The sequence below is a fragment of the Natrix helvetica genome, assembly GCF_964273705.1.
Source record: "Natrix helvetica genome assembly, chromosome: 7".
Classification (NCBI taxonomy): domain Eukaryota; kingdom Metazoa; phylum Chordata; class Lepidosauria; order Squamata; family Natricidae; genus Natrix; species Natrix helvetica.
In genome coordinates, this window is record NC_138558.1 from 72,262,725 (window position 1) to 72,288,122 (window position 25,398).

Consider the following 25,398-nt stretch of genomic DNA (forward strand, 5'->3'; position numbering starts at 1 on the left):
TCATTGGAGGGAGGGGGCTGGGTTATCATTTGATATGTACTTCTTTGCACCTTTCTGGCTCAGATCTTGCTCTTCTTTCGCAGCTATCTTTTCATAACCAGTAAAAGTACCTTGATTCCACGAACAATGGAGTTGGGAGATTTCTTTCTTGGTTATTGATGGAGGCATGCCCATCAGGAACAGTCATAAGTATGGAAAACAGCCATAACCATAGGTGGGTTCCCACTGGTTTGGCCTGGTTCGGCCGAATAGGTAGTAACTTGGCCGGATATGTGACCACACCGGTTCTATCCTGGGTGCCGCCATCTTGAATTTCTGTTCTGCACATGTGCAGAACAATCTTCATTGAAAAAATGTAATCCCCCCATTTTTTTTTAATGGTGTGTGTGTGTGCATACAAAAACTTTTGGGCCCTGAACTGGTAATAATGCTGGCAGGAATGCGCCCCTGGTCATAAGTCACTGTTTTCAGCCCCGTTATAACATTGAACAGTCACTAGATGAACTGTTTGTAAATCAAGGACTACCTAGGAGAGGGAATGCGTTTCGGTATTTACCTTCCCCCGTAAGTCCCACGGTTGGAAATTTCTTTATTATGAGAGAGGCGTTGCTGGGGCTGGCCAAGGAACTCCAGTGAAGGATCTGTTCCAGAATGTTCTCAGTGCAGTGCAGGGGACGTTCTAGAAGAGAAGAAAGAATTGAAATGCGGTTGGTTGTGAGCTGGAGGTCAGTTGGTCATTCTGGATGTTTCCACATGCCCTACACCAGGGATGTTAGCTTTTTGTCCTGTGTCGAAAGCACATGTGCACATGTACGCATAATGCAATGCACCCCCGCATGCATGCTTGACTCCACACACTCCCCAATGCATGCATGCGTGACCCCCCACCCGCATGCACTCCAATATGCATGTTCAACCCCTGCACATCTGCACATGGCCCCCTGCATGCATCCTGCCCACCGCATATGTGCACATATCTCCTACATGCGCCTAACCCCCGCAGATGCGCGGCAGAGACCAGATCATACTGCACAGTGGATTGTCATGGAACCTTCCCCCTCCCCCCACTTTTAAAAGCATTTGTTTCCTGCCAGTTTGGGCAAATAGGCAGGAAAAAAAATGGACGGTGGAAGCTTCCGACAATTGCGCGGCTCACAGCTGAGCTGCGCGATCTTCGGAAGCTTTTTTTTTTTTACTACTGGTTTGCAGTCTAAGTGCTATTGCTACCCTGTTTCCCTGGAAATAAGACCTCCCCGGAGAATAAGCCCAATTGGGCTTTTGAGCACATGCGCTAAAATAAGCCCTCCCTGAAAATATTGCAACACAGCAGCAGCCATGAGGTGACCACGCTCGCCGCCTCCTGCACCTCAAAAATAATACGACCTCCCTAAAAATAAGGCCAAGCGCTTATTGCGGGGGTCAAAAGAAAATAAGACCCTGTCTTATTTTTGGGGAAACACAGCATGTTGAAGATAAATCATCGGTTGACATTTCATCAGCTACATGCACATTATTTGCAAACTATCCATCTTGTAGAAATTGCTAGCATAATTTTATAAACCAGAGGTCTCACTATTGCAAATCCACTATGTAAGGCCAGATAATTTCATTTTCTACCTCTGCTGCTTAATGTGCAAATATTTCAGCTCCTTGTTAATATTTTAGATCCAACACTTCAGATCTCTCGCTCTCAAACTTATATATCCCATTATTCTGCTCCCAAGGTCATTCTATGTTGCTAGTAAACAGCAACACAATTCTTTGTTCCAATCTAACAATAAATATTAGAAGGAAATTGCATTCTGGAAAATGTAGGTTGGACTTGTATTTCTTAGAATTCTGTTTCATCTAGCAAACAATTATAAATGGAGGTGGGGGCTGTTAGGAGAAAGACTGAATTCCCTGGAAAGCAGGGAAGGTTACTTCAGGAGGAAAAAGACCGCTTCAAAACCGGGAACTGGGTGAATTAAACACAGCTATGTGTGACGATAACTGCACACCCACAATTCTCCCATCAGAAAGTGCCATGTTTGAGAGAATGTTTTCACTGGTGGGAGGGGTGTATGGAAGGAATGATGGAGGGGAGAAATGGAGGAAGTAAGGAAGGAACAGAAACAAGGAATGGAAGAGAAGGAAGCAAGGGAAGGGAAAGAAGGGAGGGAGGGGGGAATGGAAAGAAGAAATGGAAGAGAAGGGAGGGAGGGAAGAAAGGAAAGAGAAAGAATGAATAGAAGAGAGGAAGGAAGGGAAAGAATGAATGGAAGAGAGGAATGGAGAAGGGAGGGAAAGAAGGAATGGAAGAGAAGCAAGGAAGATAAGGAGGAAGGAAAGAGAAAGAAGTAATGGAAGAGAAGGAAGGGAGAAGGGAGGGAGGGAGAGAGGAAGGGAAAGAAGGAATGGAAGAGAAGGAAGGGAGATAAGAAGGAAGTAAGGAAAGAAAGAGAGAGAAGGAAGGGAAGGAAGGGAGAAGGAAGGGAGGGAGAGAGGAAGGGAAAGAAGGAAGGAAAAGAAGGAAGGGAAGGAAGGGAGAAGGGAAGGAGGGAGAGAGGAAGGGAAAGAAGGAAGGGAAAGAAGGAAGGGAAGAGAAGGGAGGGAGGGAGGAAGAAAGGGGTGTATGGAAGGAATGATGGAAGAGAGGGAGAGAAGGAAAGGAAGGGAGAATAGGAGGGTGGGAAGTAGCAGAGGGGATGGGTGAGGAGAGAATAAATTAAGAGGGTTCCTCTTCTGTCACCTCTCCAAAACAAACTTCTTCAGAATCACCTTACATCGAGCGTTTCCATGGAATAGCGCTAAGGCTCCTGCTATTTGGCTTTTGCTTTTCCTGCGAAGAAAACAGCCAGGAATCGTGAAGCAAAGAAAAAATATTCCAAGCCAACCACGACTCACCTAGTTCTCCATTTTCGATCACTTCAAAGATGGCCCAGGTGTCATCTTTGTGAGGGGTGAGGTTTTTGATGGCCAGTACGTCATGAGTCAACTCTTCCGCCTCCATTGTTGGGGAGATCTACTTTGAAGATCAGATAAGAGTTTAGAAACGATTTAAAACTCCCAAGAGGGTTTACCTCGTGCCAGAGCTTTTTAAAAAAAAGTTTTTTATTTATTTTTGTTACATAATAAAAAATTCTTTTGTAAACAGAGTCTTGTCCAAATTCCCCCTTTCACATTCCCACCAAAAAACATAATTCATTTTTCATTATATTTCCATTATTTCCAATTTTAGCTGTATTACTTTTCTTCTCATATTTTCCAATTTCTAGTTTTTAACATGTACAAACAATATAATTTTTCTTTCTCTTTAAAAATAAACAATTTATCATTTCTTTTCCATCTATTTTCCATTAACAATATGAACCTTCAAATTTCAAGTTTTATATAATCAACATAACATAATTATTGAACAGCTTTAAGGTTCTTAATATAATTCCCACATATTCTAATTAAAACATATTTATACCTTGTTTACAGTATTTCTTTCTACTGGATCATATCATTCTACTATTCTCCTATTTCTAAACATTATTTTCTATTTTTTTTAATGTGTCTTATAATGTGTTTTCTTCTGTATTTTCCTTCTCGCTTTTCGATATATATTTTTTGAGTATCTCTCCCCAAAATTTATCTTTCCCATCTCCCGTTATTTCTCTTTTTATCTTTAGCTAATTTCTTTTTCAGAGGTTGTTTCCCTTTTTTTCCTCTCTGCTCTCTTTGTGCCTTTGCCCCATTGAGTTTTATTTTCCATTTCTACCTTGTTAATTTCTTGTTCATTTATATTGCTTGCCTGTTTCCCTCCTCTCTCCACTTTCAATAATTTTTTTCTGGTTCCTTTTCTACCTCTTTGTTACCTTTTAATGTTGCTCGTGCACTTTTTAACATTTCTAACAACTCAAACATCCCACCCTGCATGATCAAATTTAATGCACTTTTAATATTTTTATATTTTATTACAATTAATCGAGTTTTATGCCCTCACACGAGGGCGAGGAAAAAAGAAAATAAAAGCCCAACCAAGACATCAGAAGCTGTAAAAGAAGAGAGCAGAAAAGGCTCATTATGCTTAAAAGTGACAGAAGGATATTATGGGAAGCATTTCACCTCACACCATTTTCCTTCCAAAAACCTATTTGATATTTCTATGCAGGGGGGAAAATGCTACCGGTTCACACCGGTTCGTGCGAACCGATAAGGAGGATCGTCCGTTGGTTCTGCAAACGGATAGTTTAAAAAAAAAACCTTCTGAGGATCGTGCAGCTCAGCGGTGAGCCGTGCAATCATTGGAGGCTTTTTTTTTTCATTTTTAAAGCATTTTTTTCCTGCCTAATTTGCCCAAATTGGCAGGAAAAAAAATGCTTTAAAAAGTGGGAGGGAAAAAAGGTTCCATGCGACTCACAACTGAACCTTTTTTTTCACTTCTTAAAGCATTTTTTTACTACCGGTTCGGGCAAATAGATAGTAAAAAATGCTTAATTATTTTTTAAAAAGTTGGCCTCGCCCACCCAGTCACATGACCCTTCACCAAGCCACGCCCACCAAGCCACACCCAGAGAACTGGTGACAAAAAAAATTACATTTCACCACTGTTTCTATGCGAAGGACAGACAAATCTCATTGATCCTTCAAGCTAAAAAAAAAAAAACTAGGATGTATAATCTAGAATTATAATGAAACCAATCTTCATCAAATCCCTCTAACTTTTTTAAAAAAACAGTTTATTGATATATTTTCCTGCAAAAGTGTTTCATGAACATTTCTCCTTTCCAACCACATATGCATTTTTGCCCAATATTTTTTTCCTCTGCACATGTCCACCACATATGATAATATGATCCTTTTTCTATATTCTATTATTTATACTATAATATTATGCAATTATACAATATTATTGACTTATAAAACAATGGGGCAGTGTGGTAGCCTAGGGGTGAAGACGCTTGTCTCCCACTCAGAAGGTTGGGAGTTCAACCTTAGGCAGCGGCCGATGTTTCTCTATCAGGACACAAAGAGTAAATATCTGCTGTGAACTCCATTTAGGCATCAGGAAGGGCATCTGGCCAGTAAATGCTCAGCTCTGACTCCACTCCAAATAAAGGGTTTAAAGCAGTGGCTCCCAACCTTTTGGCCATCAGGGACCAGTTCCATGGAGAAAGTTTTTTCTACGGAACGAAGCGGGCATGGTTTTGCATGCTCCTTGCGCCCCACGGATGGGGCTTCCATGTGGCCTGGTGCAAGTCCACAGACCAGGGGATTGGGGTCCCCGTATTGGGGACTGAGAGAAATGGAGTTATTCTTCTAAAAGAAAAGAACCTGAGTGACTCCATTTTTGCACTTTTCATAACGCAAGCAGCACCTTTGTAACACATTAAAATAAGAACCTTATGTAAAGGGTTTGTTTAGGGGAAAAACAAAGCTATAAAGTTGATTGAGAAATCCCAGGCCTAGTCAGCCTAACATTACTGGAAATAGCCAGTGTTAGTATCAAGCAACTGTCATAATGGGATTGATTGGTATGGTCCAATTATATCCTTTTATAATGAGAAGAGGCGAGGGAAATTCCGCAAGAGGATTGTTTGGTCTGGAAATTGTTTGACAAGTAGTCAGAAGATTGTATAACACGGGCATGTAAGGGGGGGTGGATTAATACTCCAAAATGTATTTAAACCATGTATTCAGACCTATCCGACATTCTCTTTCTATCTTTCACAATTACGAATCCTTTTGCAAAAGCTTATATACAACTGTATTTTAAATAAATATGCTTTTTATCGTTCATGGTCTCCTTGTTCTTCTATGAAAGTTTTATTTTCTGACAATTGGCGTATGAACAGGGACTTGACGTCCATCTGGAGAAGGATTTTTGCCGGCTTCCTGGCAAAAAGTGGGGGAAATGTACAATAAAAGAATCTCACCATAGACAATAGGCCTCTATCTGCCTTTCGAGAGTTGGATACACAATTCATATTATTGCCAACAGTCAATTGACAGCAAGAGATTGAAAAAGGATTGGTAAGTCACCTTTTATTCTTTCTCTTCTGCAGATTGGCTCTACAGTAGGGCCAATAAAACTAGTAAATCCGCAACTCTAAGATTCAAGTGGCAGTTAGGTAGATATAAATACAGAGGAACTCAATTCAGAATATCAGAACAACAGAGTTGGAATGGACTATGGAGGTCTTCTAGTCCAACCCCATGCTCTGGCAGGAAACCCTAAACCCGTGATGGCGAACCTATGGCACGCATGCCGGAAGTGGCTCACAGAGCCATCTCTCCAGGCACATGAGCCATCGCCCATTGCTCTTCCGGGTTCTGGCGTATCACGCAGGAGGGGGAGCGCCAGAAACAGGAAGAGCAGCTGCCCAGTGCACATTTGTGTGCTGAGTGGCTGCTCTTTCAGTTTCCGACACGTTCATGTACACCAGCCACCTGGTCTTTCGGTTTATAGCGCGCATGTGTGCATGAAGACCAGCTGGCCGGTGCACCAGAATCCTGGAACATTATCATCCCAGCATGCGCAGGTGCACCAGGTGGCTGCTCTTCCGGTTTTCGGCACGTGTGTATGCGCCCCCATTTTGGAACTTGGTGCCAAAAGGTTTTGCCAACTCTGTCCTATACAATTTCTGACAATGGTTGTCCAGTCACCTATTAAAAATGTCCACTGATTAATTGTTCTAACTGTCGGGAAGTTTCTCCTTCATTCTAGGTCTTTTCTCTCCTTCATTAGTTTCCATCCATTGTTTCTTGTCCTACCCTCAGGTGCTTTGGAGAATAGTGGACCCCTCTCCTTTATGACAGCTCCTCAACTCTGCTATCCTGTCACCCATGTCCTTCCTTTTCATTAAACTAGACCAGGGGTCGGCAACCTTAAACACTCAAAGAGCCACAAAGGTCCTAACCGGAAGCTCCCCGTTCAATTCTGGAGCCAACCGGAAGTCCGGTTCCCCCACCATAGAGTCTCCTCCTAGCGTGGCATTCTTTTTCCTCTGCCGACCGGACGTCCGTTTCCCCCATCATAGAGTCTCCTCCTAGCATGACATCCTTTTTCCTCTACCTGTCCTAACCGAAACACCTATCAATTTTGGCGCTGACCAGTGACAGAGGGATGAAAGAGCCACAGGGGGCTCCAGAGCCACAGACTCCTGGTTGCTGACCCCTGAACTATACGTAGGGTTCCATGCATGGTTATGACTGAGTATGGGACTTGTTCTGCAAAACGTAATAATAATTAAATAGACATAAATTTAAAAATTAGCAACTTCTGCCAATGTTTTTTTTAAAAAAAGAATGGCCTTTTGAACTGCCTTAAGACAAAATACATACATACATACATACATACATACATACATACACACATGTATGTATGTATGTATGTATGTATGTATGTATGTATGTATGTATTTGTGTTACAACCCCTGGTATGCCTAAATATGGGAGGAAGGTCACTACTCCCTCTTTCTGTCCTTCGGCTCATCACGGAAGACAGAAAGAGGGAGTAGTGAACTTCCTCCCATATTTAGGCATACCAGGGGTTGTAACACAAATACATACCTATTTCCCTGGCTCAACTCTCCTCAAAGGAGGAGAGCCTGTGGCTTAGTGGCTAAGACTCCTTAGAGGCTAAGACTCCTGCCTAATACAGCCCAGGTTCAAATCCCAGTAAGGGTATGGCTAGCTGATGATTAACTCGAAATAGATCTATACTAGTCTCCCTTTATTTATTTATCAGTACAAATACAACACACACACACACACAAATATATATATTTAAAAAAAGAAAGTCATACGAACCCTTATTATAATGCTAGAGTCGGGCTCTTTCCTTTCCACGTACACTTCAATGAGCAAGTCTCCAGCCTGAGAAATCTAAAATAAAAGATATTTTATTAAAAAAAATAAAAATAAGGCAATGGATCAACATTGGGGGGGGGGGCTGTCTTTTTTCCTTATCCTATAGGGAGAATCTGGTTTTTTTTCAATTGTTTATTTCAAATTTGTAATGTGTTTTAGTCTCTCCCAGGTCGTCAGCCCATTTTTGACTCCTAGTAAACAGCTGTGGTAATAAAAAGGGGATTTCTTTGGAAATCTTTCAGGCTGCAGGCAAAAACAGCCCATTTCAATACACCTTGGTCAAGATTTTACTGCCCTGTCTTCCTCCCATCCCCCAAAATGCGGTTCACTGCAACTTGCTAAATTTCAGCAAACCATTTTCAAAGTTTATTTATTCGCCTTGTAGGAAGTCAGTACCTGCCCCTCTCCTAGGAAAATAAGATATTTTAGGAAATATTAAAGGGACAGAATATTTCCCCTAAAAAGGAGGCAGAAACTCAACCCCGCACCACCTTTGTCAATCGGCCATTAAAGGCCTGAGCCAGTCTATTCTACATAACAAAGATCTACCTCCTTCAGGCAGAGCCATAATAGGAATCCCAAAGCCCTTTCATTACATTATCACACAGCAAGAGTCAACCAAGCTTGGGACTCAAAAGACAACATACAAAGTTATCCCTGCATGGTCCCATGAGAGTCTGACAATCAGAATACAAGCTCAAATTCAAAAGCCAGGGAGGGCATAAAACCTGGCACTCCCAGTATCTCTTCCTTTTTTCTGCCCAGGATCTCAAAACCATGTGATCCTGTTCATCAATAAACCTTCTTTCCAAGCAGTTTCCATGTTTCCAGTGTCTTTTTCCCCACTTGGAACTGAACCCAGATGGACATGTCTTCCCACAAATGAAGGAATTGCCTTCACATACTTGTGTGTCTTTCCATTTGGTGATGAAGCTGTTCTCAATGTCCATTTGCTTGACGCGATCTTGCTGAATCTGTGCAAACAACAACAACAATAGTTTTATGAAATGAGTTGCCCAAGCGTCTGTTTGAAGAAAGAAATTCTATTTTTGCATCCTGTATATGCAGACCGGGCTAATAAAGGGAGAACGATTTTTGAGTAATATAATAAAGAGCAAACACAATCCAATACTTCTGTAAAACAAATATATTCCTTCCCTGTTAGTAAAGGTAAAGTTCCCCTCGCACTTATGTGCTAGTTGTTCCTGACTCTAGGGGGCGGTGCTCACCTCAGTTTCAAAGCCGAAGAGCCAGCGCTGTCTGAAGACGTCTCCGTGGTCATGTGGCCGGTATGACTAAACGCCGAAGGCGCACGGAACGCTGTTACCTTCCCACCAATGGTGTTTTCTATTTTTCTACTTGCATTTTTACGTGCTTTTGAACTGTTAGGTTGGCAGAAGCTGGGACAGGTAACGGGAGCTCACTCCATTACGCGGCGTTAAGGATTCGAACCGCTGAACTGCTGAGCTTTCTGATCAACAGGCTCAGTGTCTTAGCCACTGAGCCACCGCGTCCCACTATCCCCATTATTACGGACTTTTTTTTGTTAAATCAGATCAGTTGATCTATTCCATCCAACCGCATTACAAAAGTTATTTCTTTAATTCATATTTTTTTAAAAAAAAATAAACCTAAAATTTACCAAAACAATAACCAGACAGAAAATGTTCTATCTTAGGCAACTTTCCAACGCCTTGTATCAAAGTAGTAAGATGAATAAAATGACAAGATCACAAGTTGCCTATTTGAAAATAAGGTGCAATTCTTGCATTAGAACCTCAGTTTTTCTTCCAATTAACACGGTTCGTCAGAACTGTTATATTCTATTTGGATTACACATTTTCAGTCTAGACTGCCAGTGTGTTAATCTTTACTCCCATGGTTGAAAAGTCCCTGGGCAGAAAAAAATGGAAATTGTTTCTTTCTGGATACTCCTGGAGCTAAGTTTCTATCTGCAAAAAATGTTTGTTTGGATCTACAGACTGAAGAATACACAGAACATAGAGTAATAGAGTTAAACTATTTTCCAAGGCACCTGAGGGTAGAAGCAATGGGTGGAAACTAATCAAGGAGAGAAGCAACTTAGAACTGAGGAGAAACTCTATAGTTGGAAGGGGCCTTGGAGGTCTTCTAGTCCAACCACCTGCTTAGGCAGGAAACCCTACACCACTTCAGACAAATGGCTATCCAACATCTTCTTAAAGACTTCCAGTGTTGGAGCATTCACAATTTCTGGAGGCAAGTTGTTCCACTGATTACTTGTTCTAACTGTCAGGAAATTTCTCCTTAGTTCTAGGTTGCTTCTCTCCTTGATTAGTTTCCACCCATTGCTTCTTCTCCTGCCTTCAGGTGCCTTGGAGAATAGTTTGACTCCCTCTTCTTTGTGGCATCCCCTGAGATATTGGAACACTGCTATCATGTCGCCCCTAGTCTTTCTTTTCATTAAACAAGGCATACCCAGTTCTTGCAACTGTTCTTCATATGTTTTAACCTCCAGTCCCCTAATCATCTTTGTTGCTCTAATATCAGACTATAAAGCTTTATTAAGACTACACGTAAAATACTGCATCCAGTTTTGGTTACCACACTATAAAAAAGATGTGGAGACTCTAGAAAGAGTACAGAGAAGAACCATCAGGATGATTAGGGGACTGGAGGCTAAAACATATGTTGAACGGTTGCAGGGACTGGGCATGGCTAGTCTAGTGAAGAGAAGGAACAGGGGAGACAGGATAGCAGTCTTCCAATATTTGAGGGGCTCCTAGAAAGACGTGAGGCTGAAACTATTTTCCAAAGCACCTGAATGCCAGACAAGGAATAATGGATGGAAACTGAACAAGGAGAGATTCAACCTGGAAGTAAGGAAGAACTTTCTGACAGTGAGAACAATCAACCAATGGAACAACTTGCCTTCAGAGGTTGTGGGAGCTTCATCCCTGGAAGCTTTCAAGAAGAGACTGGACTGCCATTGGTCAGAAATGGTGTAGGATTTGCTGCTTGGGCAGAGGGTTGGACTAGATGATCTACAAGGTCCCTTCCAATTCTGTTAATCTCTTAATATTTAAGTGATTATCCACTAGGGCTCCAAGATCCCCCTCACAGTTACTGGCATTAAGCCAGTGCTTCTCAATTATTTTCTGTCATGCCCCCCCTAGGAAGAAGAAAACATTTCGCGCCCCCCCCCCCCGCGTGACTGTAAATAGTATCATTTGTCTATAAAATTGTTATAAGTACACCTCTGCATAACACTGTATCCTTATTAACGTATAAGAGAATAAAAAAAGAAAAATGTGGATCAATTTACAACAAAGAATAGCTTTATTAACTGTAGCAGAAAAGATTTAAAGGAGCACAGCTAGAACATATATATACATATATTTATATATAGAGTATCACAGAAGTGAGTACACCCCTTAACATTTTGTAAATATTTAAGTATACTTAAATATTTACAAAATGTTAAGGGGTGTACTCACTTCTGTGATAACACTGAAGAAATGACACTTGTATGTGCATGTATACATGTTACGGTGAAAGTCCGAAATCTGGTGAATGTCGACATTCACCAATCTCGCTTGGTGAATGTCCGAAATATTTGCTAAATGCCCTTATTTCTGACTTACACCGGTGAATGTCGACATTCACCAAGTACGTTTTCCCCTCTCTTTGGGGAGGAGGAGAGCCAGAGGATCGCCTCTCTTTGGGGAGGAGGAGAGCCAGAGGATCGCCTCTCTTTGGGGAGGAAAGTACGTTTTCCCCTCTCTTTGGGGAGGAGGAGAGCCAGAGGATCGCCTCTCTTTGGGGAGGAAAGTACGTTTCCCCCTCTCTTTGGGGAGGAGGAGAGCCAGAGGATCGCCTCTCTTTGGGGAGGAGGAGAGCCAGAGGATCGCCTCTCTTTGGGGAGGAAAGTACGTTTTGCCTCTCTTTGGGGCATCCTTTGAGGCGATCCTCTGGCTCTCCTCCTCCCCAAAGAGAGGGGGAAACGTACTTTCCTCCCCAAAGAGAGGCGATCCTCTGGCTCTCCTCCTCCCCAAAGAGAGGGGAAAACGTACTTGGTGAATGTCGACATTCACCGGTGTAAGTCAGAAATAAGGGCATTTAGCAAATATTTCGGACATTCACCAAGCGAGATTGGTGAATGTCGACATTCACCGGTGAATGTCGACATTCACCGGTGAATGTCGACATTCACCAATTTCGGTCTTTCACCGTAACATACACACACAAACACACACATATATTTCCTGCATGCAGTGATTTCTAGAAACAACACCTGCTCGTCTCAATGGGAAAGACCCATGCATCCCAGATGCGAAGACAGTCCAAGTGGTCTCTCCCTCTGTCTCTCTCTCTCCCTCGTCTCTCTCCCTCGTCTCTCTCCCTCTCTCTCTCTCTCTGCCTTTCTCTTTCTGTCTCTCCTTCTATTTCTGTCTGTCTTTCTGTCTCCCTCTCTCTTTCTCTCTCTCTGTCTTTCTCTGTCTCTCTCTCACTCTCTCTGTCTCTTTCTGTCTCTCTCTCTCTTTGTCTCCTCTCTCTCTGTCTCTTTCTGTCTCTCTGTGTCTCACTCTCTCTTTCTGTCTCTCTCTTCTCTCTCTCTGTCTTTCTCTGTCTCTCTCTGTCTTTCTCGGTCTCTCTCTCTCCTCTCTCTCTTTCTGTCCCTCTTTCTCCTTCTGTCTCTCTCTGTCTCTCTCTCTGTGTGTGTGTCTCTCTCTCTGTCTATCTCTTTCTGTCTCACTTCTCCCTCCCTCCCTCTCACTAGCTCTCTCTTTCTCTATCATCTTCTGAAGGTGGGGGGGGGGTTGAAAAGGGGCCCATTTTTTGTGCCTCCTGGGGCATCTGTGCACCCCATTTTTCACCTCCCCCACCCCCAGAAGCATTCTACTGGCAACAAATGGGCAAAAATGGCCCGTTTTTTGGCCAAAACCTTCCCCTCACGGCCAGTTGCAGGGCGTGGATCCCGCTCAGAGAAGGCGGAGCGGCAGCTCCTCCCTCAGCCAGGAGCCAGCGGGGGCTGGTCGGACAGGCAACCTTGGCGGGAAACTCCAGTCCGCCGCCGCTGCGCTGTTGCTGCCGCCGTTGCTGCCGCCGTTGCACCCAGATGGAAAGGGAGCCCTCGCGCCCCCCTTTACGGAGCCTCGCGCCCCCCCTGGGGGGCGCGCCCCACTATTTGAGAACCACTGCATTAAGCCAAGTTTCACCTATCCATATTGTCCATTGTTTTTTTAAAAAAATTAGAAACACATTCATAAAACACCTGTGCGCTAAAATAAACCATTAATAACACATCATAGAAAATGTCCTAACACACAACTCAACTTGTTATATGAACCAGTCAAATCAATGGTATTTAATCCTACCTCCATAAGTCAAACAAGCTTAGATCTCATTTGAGACCCCTTTAAAAGAGGCTCAGTAAAATCAATGTGATCTGTGGTGACTTGAATGGATCAAAGACGGTGGGCTTTTTAAAAGAAAAAAATTAAAAAAGGACCTTCACCCCACTGAAATACAAAGTTTAGCTTTTAATTAGAAGTTTGAGCCAACTGAAGAGTGAAATGTCACAACCTCAGCTGCTAAACATGGAAAGGAAAGCTCTCCAACCTGCTGGTTAATTATCTTCCTTCTCTGACTATTTTAAATGCTGATAAGTAATAGAGAAATCTGAAGATGGTGTAAGCATAACATTTCTAGAATAAGAAAATGATTGACATTTATCTAGGTCCAATTTTCCACTGCCATTCTGGGAGTTCTACCCATCCAATTCCGGTCAGGTGCAGAGGCGGAAAGACAAAGGATGACCTTGGCTTTCTAGAAAGAATTTTGTTATGGCTATATATCATCTAACTCCGTACAATCCCCCCTCCCATTTTCCCACAATAGAAAATGCATAGTAGAGTAATAGAAAGTGTGGCAGGCTAAAGTATTATCTAGGGCAGGGGTGTCAAACTCAAGTTAATGAGCCTGCGGTCCCTCTGCTAGCAGAAATGGAGTTTAGACGGGGCGCCTGTGGCCCCCTATGCTCCAATTTCACTGGCATAGGGTGCAGGAGACTATCCAGGCTGAAAATCAGGGGGGGGGGGCTCAAGCTCCATTTTCACTGCCAGAGGGCTCTGAAAACAAACTTGAAAACGAAACAAAAGGAAAAATGTTTCCCGTTTTGTACAGTATTTGAGCATGCAAGAAGAGGCAGGAAAGGGGAAGAGGAAAGAAAAAGAAAAAGAAGGAAAGATGGGAAGAGAACAAGGAAGGAAAAATAAAGAAAGAGGGGAAGGAAGAATAAAGGAAAATGAAGAGGGAAGGAAAAAGGAAGGAAGGAAGGAAGGAAGGAAGGAAGGAAGGAAGGAAGGAAGGAAGGAAGGAAGGAAAGAAGGAAGGAAGGAAGGAAGGAAGGAAGATTATTGTCACCATTCCAAGTAGCATCCAAAAATAAATCAGAGTCCAAGGCAAAGTATTGCTCAAAGTTCCAATTTATTAAGAGAGCCGTGTTGGCTCATCTGGGAAAACCCGAATCTGAAAACATCCCAGTTTTCCTCAACTAGTTGAAAGTTCAAGATCCTGCCCCCACACCCACAAGTCCATCACATGGTCCAATCTCCCATTGTCATGCTGGCAGTTCCACCCATCCAATTCCGGTCAGGTGCAGAGGTGCAAAGACAAAGGATGACCTTGGCTTTCTAGAAAGAATGTCGTTATGGCTACATATCATCTAACTCCATACAATCCCCCCTTCCCATTTTCCCACAACAGAAAAGTCATAGCAGAATAATAGAAAGTGTGGCAGGCCTGAGATCCAAAAGAAAAGATGGCTTCAGGCCTGACAATTATAATGAGAGTGAGGGAGGGACTCAGGGAAGTCCTGCCCTTAGCACTTGGCCTAAAAGACTGTAGAGATTGAAAAGAAAAAAAAAACAAGAAGAAAGTCCAGTTGCCTCCTGAAAAAACACCTTTGGGACAACCATGATCTGGATGACTGAGAATCTCTACGGACTTTCAGCCATACAATTTGGGATGGACACCCTTGGAATGGTGTGGGAGTAGGAATGGATTTCCAGAGGGGGAAAATATTACAGACTACAGGAACCATTTGCACCACTCAGGTGACCCTGAGGACACAGATAAACCCCCAAGTGGCCTCAACAACCTTCTATAGGATGCAAATGACCAGCTGTCTGCAAGGGGTATCAATCCTTCCATTCCCCATTGTCCTGCCAGAGCTGAAGAAGCTTCTTGGATGAGAAGCGAAACATCTTCAAAAGAAAAAAAAAGAAGAAAGTCCAGTTAACTCCTGAAAAAAAGCACCTCTGGGACAACCATGACCAGAACCTCTACAGACTTTTAGCTACGTTCTTTTATATTTCGTCTTTTCTACCCCAGTGTCTACATTGCTGCCTTTATGTGACCTGCCCAGGTATGTAGTAAAATCTGGTTATTTTACTGGCCATTTTACATTTACAACTAGATATTTCATTATCGGCTTTTCTGGACAGTTTTATGGCAGCTTTTGAGGTTTCCATTATTGGCTTACGTTTTCTCGCAGTTACGCGTCGATCTCGCACACCGCAAATCAAGGGGGAATTAGCAAATTTTACAAGCACTAAACAGGCCTCCAAATTGCGCAGCGAAACAAAATGAGGAGCAGTAGAAACCAAGAAGATGGATTTTGAAAGAGTTACAGGTAGTCCTCAACTTACAAATGTTCGTTTAGGGACCGTTCAAATTTACAACGGCACTGGAAGAAGTAACAGTAATAGAGCTGGAAGGGACCTTGGAGGTCATCTAGTCCAACCCCCTGCTCATGCAGAAGACCTGTACTAGGGATTCGAACCGCCGAACTGCCCATCTTTCTGATCGACAAGCTCTGTGTCTTAGCCACTGAGCCACCTAGTGATCGTGACATGACCATTTTTCACACTTACAACCCCCACAGCATCACCTTCGGTCACGTGATCGAAATTCAGAAGCTTGGTAACTTGTCTCGTATTTATGACGGTCGCAGTGTCCCAGGGTTGCATGATCCCCTTTTGCGACCTTCTGACCAGCAAACTCCATGGGGAAGCAAGATTCATTTAACAACAGTGCGACTAACTGAACCATTGCAATGATTCACTTAATGACAGTGGCAAGAAAGGTCTTTAAAAGGGAGCAAAGTGCACTTAACATCTGTCTTGCTTAATAACGGAAAGTTAAGGACTACCTGTACTTAAGGAAAACTTAAGTTTTAACACTATTTTAACAGTTTTTGTATTTCGATGATACCACTAGAAAAAGAAAAGTGAATATCAACTCATTTAAAAAATGATAGGAAGAGGGCCATGGCTTGTCTCTGGAAACTACAAATCAGGAGTCAGGTAGCACGTTTTTCAACTAATAAAATGTATTAAAATGCATAAGCTTTCATGAGCTGTGACTCATTTAATCAGCCACTCGACTGATGTCAAATTTATTTCAGGGCTGCCACAAAGAAGAGGGAGTCAAGCTATTCTCCAAAGCACCTGAGAGTAGAACAAGAAGCAATGGGTGGAAACTAATCAAGGAGAGAAGCAACTTAGAACTGAGGAGAAATTTCCTGACAGTTAGAACAATTAATCAGTGGAACAGAAATTGCCTCCAGAAGTTGTGAATGCTCCAACACTGGACGGTTTTAAGAAGATGTTGGATAACCATTTGTCTGAAGTGGTGTAGGGTTTCCTGCCTAAGCAGGGGGTTGGACTAGAAGACCTCCAAGGTCCGTTCCAACTCTGTTATTCTATTCTAGTGTGGGCTAGTGATGAAGATGCTGGACCAAAAACCTGGTTCTTGCCTCCTTCAGGCCCAGAATGTTTGGCTCTCGTCCCCAAAGCAATGCTGGGGTCAACCACTGTTTCTCAACCTCACCAACTTGAACATGTGCAGACTTTAACTCCCAGTGTTCCCCACTCAGCTTGCTGGGGAATTCTGGGAGTTGAAGTCCATATGTCTTTAAGCCTGAAGCTGCCATTGAGAAAGCATAGATACAGAGTGAGAGAGAGAGAGAGAGAGAGAGAGAGAGAGAGATTAGCTGGACAGAAATAGGCCAGATTCATTACCCCAACCAATAAGAGCAAAAATATAGTTTTTGAGTAGTCTACACATTTTGGAACATGAAACAGAGTATTTTTAGCAGGGGGTCAGACTAGATGACCTCCAAGGTCCCTTCCAACTCCGTTATTCTGAAACGATTGAAAAATTGACACAATTTTTATTTCTATTTAGAAATTGCTTTTGGACTTGACATTGAGGTGGGGGGGGGATAATGAAACTTTTGTTTGGGGTTTTGCTGATTTGATAAAGTAGTTGTCCTACCCTGTTTTCCCCAAAATAAGACCTCCCGGATAATAAGCCCAATCAGGTTTTTGAGCGCATGGGCTAAAATAAGCCCTCCCTGAAAATATTGCAACACAGCAGCAGTTGTGAGGTGACCACGCTCGCCGCCTCCTGCACCTCAAAAATAATAAGACCTCCCCGAAAACAAGGCCAAGCGCTTATTTTAGGGGTTAAAAGAAAATAAGACCCTGTCTTATTTCCGGGGAAATGGTACAAATACCTACATTTCTACTTGGAAACCACTTCTGGACTTTGTGTTTGAGGTGGGAAAAAAAATGAAAATTTGATTTTGGGTTTTGCCGATTAGATGGATTTGTTGTTATAGAAATGGCTAGTTTTCATGAAAAAATGTCTCATTTTGGGGGAAATATGATAGGAATGGCTAATTAAGTTATTATGTAAAAGTAAAAAGTCGAAGTTGTACATTATTCTACTGTGCCAAAAGGAATTGGACGACAATGCTTTTATTTTCCTTTTCCCCTTTCTCCTACACGTTTTCCTCTTCCTTTTTTCCTCCTGTTTTCCCATTTTCTTTTTTCTTTCTATTTCTGTTTTTACATTTTGATAAACTAATACGGACACTTGAAAAAGAAAAGAACTTTCAAACAATGGCAGCAATGTGTTTTATTAGGAGCACTGGCTCCTAATCCTACGAATTTCTCTAGCCCTCCTGCCTTCCCTTCCTTTTTACCCAGCGCACTTCAATTAAAATCCCATCCTTATATCTTACATTCGTTCAGCCACGTTTTTGCATCTGATAAAGTGAGCTGCAATTCAAGATAAAAACATTTTTACAAAAGGTGCTAGCGGCCTTCTTTTGATCTTTCTAAAAAGTAAAACAGAACATCCACAGAGAAATGTTTTCAAACGCTAAACCTCAATCTTTGCTTCTGCGGTGGTTATAAATTAAACATTGCTTTAAAAAAAAGAACCAGTGTAAGTAAAAACAAGCATTTAAAGTTTTCTAATGCAAGTATTTGTAATGCTACTGGTACAATTTGGCAGGTGTGCAGGTGTGTCTGTCTGTTTCTGTCTGTATCTTTCTTTCTCTCTCTCTCTCTCTCTCTCTCTCTGTATCTCTTTATCTATCTATCAATCTATTATCTATCTATCTATTATCTATCTATCTGTCGACCTATTATCTATCTATCTACCTATCTATCTACCTATTATCTATCTATCATCTATCTATCTATCTATCATCTATCATCTATCTATCTATCTATCTATCTATCTATCTATCTATCTATCATCTATCTATCTATCTATCTATCTTCTATCTATCTATCTACCTATCTATTAACCTATTATCTCTCTATCTATCATCTCTCTATCTCTCTATCATCTATCTATCTATCTATCCATCCATCCATCCATCCATCCATCCATCCATCCATCCATCCATCTATTAACCTACTATCTATCTATTATCTGTCTGTTTATCTATCTATCTATCTTACATTTCCAATAGTGTCATAAATGTAATGAAGAGAGGGAGGGAGGGAGGGAAGGAGATGGGAGGACAGGGGAAGAGAAGGAAGGGGGAGAGGAGGGGGAGGGAGGGAGGAAAGAAGGAAACGAAAGACGAAAAAGAGAGCGGTATATAAAAGAGAAGAACAAAATGCTGGTATATTTCCAAGAAGAGCTACTGCTAAACTACTTTTAGAAAATGGGTGCTCTCTGACTGACCAAGGCCCCCACAACAACTCTGTTGTGTATACATAAGGAAGGAAGCATTTTGTAAGCACGCCTACCATGCACACGGAAAATCCTGTATGCTCTTGACTTTGTAAACAAGCCAGTCCTGTGGAGAATGACCCCAGAGACATAACAACACCTTTAGCGAAAAACACAGCATTAGCATCACCCAGGGCTCCTAAGGGTTTTCCAATATTCTACATCTTTAATGAAAATCATGGGAGTCGATTGAGGAGGAGCTGACGTTGCAACAAGACGACGTGCGATCTTGCAGCTCCAAATCGCAGTTGATACTTTTGCCACTGGATGGTCCTTTTTGGACCTAAACCGTCCTGAAGAGACGGTGCTAGGGAAGAGTACATCCTGCTGATCTCAGGGACACCGCAAAGTCCCTGATTGATCCAGGAGAATCTTTTCTTGCCGGCGATAGAAGCGCAACCACTGAAGCTGCTGAAGTTGGGAAGCTCCAGAAGGGGAGGAAAACAGAAAGAGAAAGTGTGCCGTTTGGTGAGGAAATTTTATTATTAGACAAGAGATTACCTCCAAAAAATCAAAGTTAGATTAAATTTGAAAACAGAAGAACGTAAGCCACGAAATTAAGCTACATTAGGAAGTGTGTTATCCTTGTTTTTTAAGATCTTTTTTCATGGATGGAACTTTTGCAAATATTTCCTATTTTTTAAACTGAATGGATTAGCTTTTCTTCTACTACTTTTTATTTTTTTATATATACCAATGGATTAAGAATGTTTTTATTTATTTTTACAATGCTGGACTGGATGGTTTTTTTTCTCCATTTAAGACATTTTTTTCTTTTTTCTGTAAGTTTGGATTATAAAGAAGATATTAAAACAAATACAAAAAGGTCTGTAACAATAGAAGGAAAGGAAGTAACACTGTCACTTGGAGACTGGAGGCTGGAAATATTGTTTTTTTCCCCTTTGATCATTTGTTTTACACTTCAAGGTCTCTCAGCTTGTTTACTGTGAGTGATAGTGGGAAGAGCACGGGTTGTTCATACAGGTGCTCTTTGGGAGCTCTTTCAATAGCTGGAGTGGAGAGAGGAGAGAACTTGACTTTGAAAGATTATAAATGAACTCGCTTCAAATCTAACAAAAAGCTTTGAATGTTATAGTGGCAGCGTTTACAAATTGGAAAATGGTGCAACAAGAAAAAGAAACCTTAACATTAAAAATGATTATGTTTGGAATTCAAAATATCTTAGCAGTAACAGAAAAAAATTGAGAAGAGATTAGAGAATATAGAACACAGCACAGTAAAATTTGATGGGAAAATTGAGGATGTTTATCAAATGGAAAATGTGGAGGACAGAGTTCTAAAAATTGAAGGGAAAAATAGTCAAAGAAGCAAGAAAACTGTTGATATTGATAGTAAACTGAGCCTGGCTGGAAATGAAAAGAGTAGAATATGGAAAGGGGAGATAGATGGACTGGAACTCTATCCCAGACTTCAAAGTACAGAAGAAGAAAAGAGAGAAAAATTGATGGAAGTAAGGAGAGAAAATTTATCAGAAGCATGAGTGATAACTAAAGATAAGCTGATTGAAGAAGCAAATGGAGGGTTTCGAGTTTACATAAAAAATGAAATGAACAATAACTTGCGAAGAGAAATTTATATAAGACTTACCAAGAAATTAATCAGAATGCTAATGCTACAAATAGCAAAAGATATAAGACTGCACTATTACTGGAAACACACAGGTTGATGTAATGAAAGCATAATAAAAATTAAGTAAAATTTAGTTAAATTTAGAGTATTATGTATAGAATGAAGTAATAATGGTTATAGTTAAATAAATGATAATAATGCATATATATGTATTGGTTTGTTAAGAGGAAATTCTATATAAATTGCAAATGGAGACTATGAAAGTAAGTTTAGAAATTAAACATAATCATTTTTTTATTTAGAACATGTTATAAAGATGCAATTTTATTGTAGGATGTTGGGAGGAGTTAATGGAATGTCATTATGTGGTGTTGCTTTAAATTGGAATATTTCATATAAAAGGATGTAAAAACAATTAGAGTCAAATGAAGGCTGAGATATGATGAAAGCAATGTATATAAATACTGCATACTTGATTTAAAAATATGTGATTCGATATGAATTATAGGTGATGACTGTGGAAAGGATGCACAGAAGTTTTTGTAACCAACCGTCACACTTTCTACAATTTGTAATGGAAGATGGTTTTGTGGTGTTTTTTTTCTGTCTGTTTGTGTTCGTTTTAAAAATAAAATAAAAAAAACTTTTAAAAAAAGAAAATCATGGGAGTCGACAGCTGAAGGCAGCCGATTCAGCAAAACCCTGGGTTATGTTCAGAACCATTCAGATTATAAAGCAAATATCACACCCAGCTTATTTTCAATAATAATAATAATAATAATAATAATAATAATAATAATAATAATAATAATAATAATAATAATAATAACAACAAACAACAACAACAACAACAACAACAACAACAACAACAGCAACAACCTTCCCATGCAAAGAGACGAAAAGCTGGATTGAAGTTTTCATCCCATTTGCTGAATTCTACCTCCAGGGCCATCATATCGGCATGCCAAGTACTCACGTCAAAAAGCTGCACGTAATTGACAATGAGGTCCTCGACCACATCAACTTCTTCACTGTTTTGTCCTTTGGTTTGAAACAAGCAGGAGGAGAAAGCCATCGCTAGATGGTGGGGCTCCATCAGGTTGATTTCTGAACATTTCTGAACCCTGCAGATGAAGTTCATAAATCCGTTAATATATATATATATATCCCTCTCTCTGCCTCCGACACAGAGCCCTCATCAGAGCCTTCCCCAGACTCCAGGAGTGGCCCATGTTCCTCCCCAACCTTCTCACTGTCCAAATTTGCTGCCAGCTCTGCCACTGGCAGGACACAACAGGCACTGATGTGGCCATGGGTTGACTTTTCCGACAACAGAGTTTGACTCAATGAGATGTTCCCATTAAATTGAACTTCTACATTTTCCCAGCCCATTAAATGATTGTTGGGAGTATACTCCTAGTGTTGGGTAGGCAACATATATCTATATACAATAACAAATGGTCGTTGTTGCTTTAAATGGGTGAATGTACTTATCAGCTGTAATTAACTCTACAATAAGAGGGAGTCAGGAGAGCTCACTCTCTCTCTCTCTCTCTGCTTGTCCTATGCTTGATCACTACTTGCTCACTTGATGACTGGAACGTGAACTGCGACTGTAAGCAATTGTTTGTTCTTTGAATTGTGTTTGGACATAAATCTACTATCACTGCTTGTGAAGCAATTATTAGTAGTAAAGCTACTTGTTTTTTACTAGCAGTGTCTGAAACTCTACTCGTGTGTTTTTTCTACTAGCAACGTTCTTTCTCTCTAGCTGTACATTCCGCTGCACTATTTTCTGTCTCCCAACGGAGATACCCCTAACAATAATGATTCTCATGCCTCTAGTTTGATACAATCCCTTTCTTGAGCGGTGGTGGTGCAGTGGTTAGAATGTAGCATTGCAGGCTAACTCTGCCCACAGTCTGGAATCGATCCTGACCAGCTCAAGGTCGACTCAGGCTTCCATCCTTCCGAGGTGGGTAAATTGAGGACCCAGATTGTTGGGGGTGATATACTGACTCTGTAAACCACTTTGAGAGGGCTGTAAAGCACTGTGAAGCAGGATATAAATCTAAGTGCTATTGCTAGTCTCTTCGTTCCTCTCTTTCCTTACCTTTCCTTCTTTCGTTTCCTTTCCTTTCCTGTGGTTAAAATGCAGAATTGCAGGCTAATTCTGCTGACTGCCAGAAGTTCGATCCTTAGAGGCTGAAGGCAGATTCTACCTTCCATCCTTCGGAGTTTGGTAAAATGAGGACCCAGACTATTGGGGGCAATATGCTGACTCTGTAAACTGTTTATAAAGTGCTGTAAAGCTTTATGAAGTGGTATATAAGTCTAGGTTCTATTGCTATTGCCCTCCCTCCTTCCTTCCCTCCCTCCCTTCCTCCCTTCCATGGTGGCACAGTGGTTAGAATGCAGCGTTGCAGGGTAACTCTGCCCACAGTCTGGAGTTCGATCCTGACCAGCTCAAGGTTGACTCAGCTTTCCATTCTTCCAAGTTCAGTAAAATGAGGACCAAAATTGTTATAATATAAGTCTATTGCTAGTCCTTCCTTCTGTCCATCCGTCCTTCCATGGTGGCTAGAATGCAGCATTGCAGGCTAACTCTGCCCACAGTCTGGAGTTTTAGGGGGAAAGTGTGTTTTATACTCTAAAAAGTACGGTATACGTGTATGCGAGATCTGGTTACATTTGAGCAACCTTCGTTGCTATTTACACGCATTGACTTTACTTTGTTGATCTTTTAGCAATGACTTTCCCTGACAGTCCTGAACTGTTTTTTGAAAAGGTCAGCCAGTCTCATGAAAGCTGGATAAACTAGTCACGCCGTCCCCGCTTAAATCATCTCATGAATATTTCAAATTATGCATGCGAAATATTTATTCTAATGCAACCCGCTCACCTGCAAAAGGTGCTAGTTCCATGCTATTATTATAATACGATGGATTGTGATATGCTGGATTAAAGGCCTGGGGACTAAAACACATGACGAACGGATGCAGGATTTGGGTTTGACTAGTTCAGGGGTCATCAAACTGCGGCTCTGGAGCCGCATGTGGCTCTTTCATCCCTCTGCTGCGGCTCCCTGTCGCTGGTCAGCTCCACAATTGATAGGGTTTTCGGTTAGGACAAGTAGAAGAAAAATGATGCTGCGCTAGTAGGAGACTCTATGGTGGGGGAATCGGACTTCTGGTCAGTAGAGGAAAAAGGATGCTGCCCTAGGAGGAGACTCTATGGTGAGGGAATCGGACTTCTGGTCAGCAGAGGAAAAAGGATGCTGCCCTAGGAGGAGACTCTATGGTGGGGGAATCGGACTTCTGGTCAGCAGAGGAAAAAGGATGCTGCCCTAGGAGGAGACTCTATGGTGAGGGAATCGGACTTCTGGTCAGTAGAGGAAAAAGGATGCTGCCCTAGGAGGAGACTCTATGGTGAGGGAATCGGACTTCTGGTCAGCAGAGGAAAAAGGATGCTGCCCTAGGAGGAGACTCTATGGTGGAGGAACCGGACTTCCGGCAGCTCCAGAATTGAACAGGGGGCTTCCGGTTAGCACCTTCATGGCTCTTTTAGTGTTTAAGGTTGCCGACCCTTGGGCTAGTCTAAAGAAAAGAAGGACTAGGAGGGACATGAAAGCAGTGTCCCGGTATTTGAGAGGCTTCCACAAAGAGAAGAGGGTCAACTTATTTTCCAAAGCACCTGAAGGCAGGACAAGAAACAAGGGATGGAAACTAATCAAGGAGAGAAGCAACTAACCAAGGAGAGAAACTTCAAAACCGTGAAGACAATTAGACAGTGGAACAGAAGTTGTGGGTGCTCCATCACTGGAGGTTTTCAAGAAGAAACTGGTCAGCTTCTGGTGCAACTTGTGCAACGGGACCAGGCGTCCACCACATGAAAGCGCACAGCACACATGCAGCGAGTGCATGCGTACTTATTGCCTGCGATGCTCCGCAACTGCTCTGCAACGCTCCAGCTGCTCGGCGGAGCATCACGTAGGCCCCGTATGCTCCGTGTGCCTAAGTCCCGATTGGCTCAAATACAGGTAAGGAGGGAGGGCGGACGGATGGGCCCTCTGAAGCACCGTACCGGAATGGTACCTGGTGCTCCCAGCAGGCACCGGTACACCCCGCTACGGACTTGCACGTGCCCACCACTTGGTCCCTGTGTTTCCGCCAGCTGGTCTTTAGGTTTCCAGTGCTCCAGCGTGTGCGAAGACCACCTGGCTGGTGTCCATGCACATGCCGGAAACCAGAAGAGCAGCTGGCGATGGCCCACAGAGAAGGCTCTGCACGTCACCTCTGCCCCACGTGCCACAGGTTCACCATCACAGGTATAGGGGCCTCCTGCTGGACTAGAAGACCTCCGAGGTCCCTTCCAGCTCCATTCGTATGATGACGATTGTACCACCGAATCGTGCTTTCAGACTGACCTGTAGAGGTGTTCCATTAATGCTGCCAGAGTTGCTTTGTTGACAGGTGGAAGTGTGCGAATGAAGGTGCTGTATTTTCTCACCCTGTCTTTGTCATCAAGTGTATCTGATGGAGAAGAGGAAGGGTAGAAATTAAATTACCCACATGGATTACCATATTTTTCTGAGTATAAGACGCACCTTTTTCCCTCAAAAAAGAGGGTGAAAATCTGGGTGCATCTTATACACTGAATACGGCATTCTTAGCCTCCCTTCACCAAAATGGATGCGCAAAGCCTCTAGGAAGCTTTTAGAGTGCTCCTAGGGGCTGGGGAGGGCAGAAATGAATGAAAAATGGGCTGTTTTTGTTGGTTCCTCCCCCCCCCCCCAGGAGCACTCTACAAGCCTCCTAAAGGCTATTCATCCACTTTTTTTGAAAAAAAAAACGAGCCCGTTTTTGGAAAACACAGGCCGTTTTTGGGAGG

General features: G+C 42.2%; 1 protein-coding gene across 1 annotated transcript in view; it reads right to left on the reverse strand.

Moving 5' to 3' along the window:
- Nucleotides 1-25,398, reverse strand: part of ARAP2 (ArfGAP with RhoGAP domain, ankyrin repeat and PH domain 2) — a gene marked incomplete at its 5' end in the record, with an annotated part of 134,152 nt that overhangs the window by 36,368 nt on the left and 72,386 nt on the right. Inside the window, 6 exons of the mRNA XM_081960293.1 lie at nt 557-679; nt 2,887-3,004; nt 7,780-7,854; nt 8,745-8,813; nt 21,485-21,632; nt 24,935-25,040. Coding sequence (XP_081816419.1) covers nt 557-679; nt 2,887-3,004; nt 7,780-7,854; nt 8,745-8,813; nt 21,485-21,632; nt 24,935-25,040 — 639 coding nt within the window. The remainder of the gene's footprint in view (nt 1-556; nt 680-2,886; nt 3,005-7,779; nt 7,855-8,744; nt 8,814-21,484; nt 21,633-24,934; nt 25,041-25,398) is intronic.